We start from the raw sequence: 4,143 nt of genomic DNA, 5'->3' as shown, positions 1-4,143 counted from the left end.
AAAAAAAAAAAAAAGGAAAAAAAAAAAAAAAAAAAAAAAAAAAAAAATTTGATTCCCCCCCACCTTCAGTACCGAAATACAACGAGATCTGGAGAGTCGTGAAGGAGGGAGGCAGTTTGAAGGGGGTAAAGGGGTCCTTGACCGCAGGGGAGACGGACGAGGCTCGCTTCTCTCCGTCTCCTCCCCACGCCCGGGTTCCTCGGTCCTCGCCTCCCGGAGCCGGCTCCGGGAGCCGGGGACGCAACGGCTAGAGACGATCCTCCCGCCTCTGGAATTGGGGCTGCGGGGGTGGGGGCCGGGCCGAGGGCGGCGCGCGGCCAAGTTGCAAATTGGATTAGGGAGTGTGGGGGTGAGAGCCGCGGGAGGGGTGGGGGAGCCCGGTCGAGGGGCCGGGGCTGCCAGAGCCGCCGTGCGGGGCAGCTGTCCCCACCCGCGGCCGCCCAGCCTTCCTCCACCGCCAGGAGAGAACCGGCGTTCAGGGCGAGCGCGCCGCCTCCCCGGGCGAAGATGTCTGTTTCCTAACGCCCCGACTCGGTCCCTGCCCTGACCCGGAGAAGCCCCGAGTGCGGGCAGCGGCCCCTCATTCAGGCAAGGGGCGGAGCCGGGGCCCAGCGCTGGGGAGAGGGCCTGGGCCGAGATCCCGGGCCGGTAGCCGGGGCAGGGCTGGGCCGGCTCTGGGCGGGGCAGGAGGAGGAGGTGGGCATCCAGGGCACCCTGGGCACCCGGACTTGGGGGTGGAGGCGAGTTGGGGGGGGCGGCGTGACCCCATTGTGCCCCTCACTCAGTGCTGTTTCCCCTTCCCGCCCGCGGGGCGCCCTCAGGCACCATGCTGACCCGCCTGTTCAGCGAGCCCGGTCTCCTCTCGGACGTGCCCAAGTTCGCCAGCTGGGGCGACGGCGACGACGACGAACCGAGGAGCGACAAGGGCGACGCGCCGCCGCCGCCGCCGCCTCCGCCGGGGCCCGGGGCTCCGGGGCCAGCCCGGGCCTCTAAGCCAGTCCCTCTCCGTGCAGACGAGGTGCCGGAGGCCGCGCTGGCCGAGGTCAAGGAGGAAGGCGAGCTGGGGGGCGAGGAGGAGGAGGAAGAGGAGGAGGAGGAAGGGCTGGACGAGGCAGAGGGCGAGCGGCCCAAGAAACGCGGGCCCAAGAAGCGCAAGATGACCAAGGCGCGCCTGGAGCGCTCCAAGCTGCGGCGGCAGAAGGCGAACGCGCGGGAGCGCAACCGCATGCACGACCTGAACGCGGCGCTGGACAACCTGCGGAAGGTGGTGCCCTGCTACTCCAAGACCCAGAAGCTGTCCAAGATCGAGACGCTGCGCCTAGCCAAGAACTACATCTGGGCGCTCTCGGAGATCCTGCGCTCCGGCAAGCGGCCCGACCTGGTGTCCTACGTGCAGACGCTGTGCAAGGGTCTATCGCAGCCCACCACCAACCTGGTGGCCGGCTGCCTGCAGCTCAACTCGCGCAACTTCCTCACGGAGCAGGGCGCCGACGGCACGGGCCGCTTCCACGGCTCTGGTGGCCCATTTGCCATGCACCCCTACCCGTACCCGTGCTCGCGCCTGGCGGGCGCACAGTGCCAGGCGGCGGGCGGCCTGGGCGGCGGCGCGGCGCACGCCCTGCGGACCCACGGCTACTGCGCCGCCTACGAGACGCTGTATGCCGCGGCGGGCGGCGGCGGCGCGAGCCCGGACTATAACAGCTCCGAGTACGAGGGCCCGCTCAGCCCCCCGCTCTGTCTCAATGGCAACTTCTCACTCAAGCAGGACTCGTCGCCCGACCACGAGAAAAGCTACCATTATTCTATGCACTACTCGGCGCTGCCCGGCTCGCGGCCCACGGGCCACGGGCTGGTCTTTGGCTCGTCGGCTGTGCGCGGGGGCGTCCACTCGGAGAATCTCTTGTCTTACGATATGCACCTTCACCACGACCGGGGCCCCATGTACGAGGAGCTCAATGCGTTTTTCCATAACTGAGACCTCGCGCCTGCCCCTTTCTTTTTCTTTTGCCTTTGCCCGCACCCCTGTCCCCAGCCCCCCGAGCGCAAGGGGACCCCCACCTATCCTGGCGCCGGGCGCGGGGAGCGGGCCGCCGGTACTGACCCTCTCCCGGGCAGTGCAGTCCTCTTACCTGTGGGTGGCCCGTCCCAGGAGCCTCGATTACCCCAGGGGACTCGCCTTCTCTCTCCCCAAGGGGTTTCCTCCTCTTTCCCAGGGGTAGTTCTCCAGGGACCCCTCTTAGGGCACTCCCTGGAGACCACCCCCCATTCCCAATCTCTACACTTAGGTTTCCCCCTCCCCTTCCCCTCTGCAGGCCCAAAGGCATCGGCAAGGGGGCAGCTGAGCTGTGGGATACTGTTTTCCCTCTATTGTTGTTGTTGTTATTATTATTATTATTATTATCATTATTATTATAACAGACACCGAGCTGCCGTGGCAGAAAGGAGCCGGGCGCCCCCTCTTTCTTGAAGAGGGCATAAGTCAGGGCGCTCCAGCCTGGACCTGGAACACCCTCTCCCCGACCCCTCGTCTCAGCGTTTCGTGATTTTAATTTTGGCGGGAGGAAGTGTGGATTGAGAGGAAAGAGAGAGGCCAAGACAATTTGTAACTAGAATCCGTTTTTCCCCGTTTCCTTTTTTAAAAACAAACAAACATACATACAAAAAAAAAAAAAAAAAAAAAAGCTAAGAGGCGACGGAGGCCGAACGCAGAGTCCGGATCGGAGAGAAAACGCAGTAAGAACTTTTAGAAGCAATAAAAGGCAAAAAATACTACTACCAATAATAAAAAGACACAAATATCTATGCAAGGAGGTTCTGACTGAGCCTAGCGGCCCGGCCCGGCCCCGGGATGCCCCTCCCGGCCCGCGGGCCGCGCCGCCCAAGCGCGGATCTGTGCACTTTGGTGAAGTGGGGGCCGGCGCCGCCCCCTCCCCTCCCCAGGTTCTTACAATCAGTGACTCGGAGATTTGGGGCCCCAGTGCCACTGCCCTCCCCCGCCCCGTCCCCATTGTGCGTCATGCTGTTTTTTAAAAATCTGTTTCCAAATTTGTATGGAATGGCAAACTGTTGGGGGGGTCGGTTTGGGGAGGGAGGGTTTGCATGAGAGACACACACACGCACACCACACCGCACGCACACGCAGGCCCGGCGCCGGCGTCCGGGGGCAGAGGGGAGGAGACCTCGCCGACCCCCCGCTCCCCACAGGCAAGCCTCATCCCGGGTTGAGGGTGGAGACCAAGACCTGGGCAGGACAGCCCCGCCCCTGCCCGACTGTGCCTCGGTGGGCGCATGGCGCCGGCCATTTCCGATGACTGGAGAGGAGGTTTTTGTCTGAAGCGTCCTCTTGGTTCTGGCTAGCAGGTGGGCAGGGAGAGGGCTGAGGGTTCCTTCTGGAAGTTTCCCAGAAAAGGGGGCAAAAGGAGAACCTCTCCCCACCGGAGGCAGGAGATCAGGCATCCAAACACACGACGCAAAAATGCAAACCCACAAGCGACACACCCACACACTCACCCACACACTCACACGCAATTTTACCTTCCTCTTGTAGCGAAGATGAAACTCCCGTCGGACACCCGAAGTGCATTGCGTGTTTCTGTTCAGTTTAATGACGATTAATAAATATTTATGTAAATGAGATGCAAAGCCGGACCCGGTTTCTCACAGTGGCCTCATTTCATTTGGGGGATTGAGCTGGGGCTCTGGGGGATGGAGACAGAGTCAAGTGACTGTGCAGAGGCCAGGTACAGGGACCCTGGACATTCCTGGGAGGGATTTCCACCCTACAGCCTTCCTCACACCCATCCACTGGGCACCAAAACAGCTACAGTCATTGCCCTTCCCGGACCTTACACAGACTTACACACTCTCCTAGCACAAAGCATTGTACTAATCTCCTTACACTCCTTCAGTTCCCAAACATGCACCTCCTTTGAGAACAAAATATCTTTTCTTCACTGAAAAATGACCCAGTTGGGAACAGCCAGTCATTTTACAACCCTCTGCCCACTGTTGCAAAAAAACAAGTGCAGGGAGATAGAGAGACAACCATTTGAGCCAGACAGGGATGTTTTTAAATAAAAAAAAAATTATAAGGTCATGAGGATGAAATATTAATGTAGGAAGTCTTTTTAGTCTTAAATTTGT

The 4,143-nt window shown here is 60.8% G+C and overlaps 1 protein-coding gene across 1 annotated transcript in view; it reads left to right on the top strand.

Annotated features, from left to right (window-relative positions):
• Positions 1–3,648, top strand: part of NEUROD2 (neuronal differentiation 2) — a 5,259-nt gene extending 1,611 nt beyond the window's left edge. The window contains exon 3 of the mRNA XM_040497391.1: positions 822–3,648. Coding sequence (XP_040353325.1) covers positions 827–1,975 — 1,149 coding nt within the window. The 5' untranslated portion in view covers positions 822–826 and the 3' untranslated portion in view covers positions 1,976–3,648. The remainder of the gene's footprint in view (positions 1–821) is intronic.
• The last annotated feature ends 495 nt before the right edge of the window (positions 3,649–4,143 follow it).

Source organism: Herpailurus yagouaroundi, unplaced genomic scaffold, assembly GCF_014898765.1.
Source record: "Herpailurus yagouaroundi ecotype Mexico unplaced genomic scaffold, PumYag 189, whole genome shotgun sequence".
NCBI classification, from domain to species: domain Eukaryota; kingdom Metazoa; phylum Chordata; class Mammalia; order Carnivora; family Felidae; genus Herpailurus; species Herpailurus yagouaroundi.
Note: the sequence above shows the minus strand (reverse complement) of the source record. Positions and strands in the feature narration are given on the sequence as shown.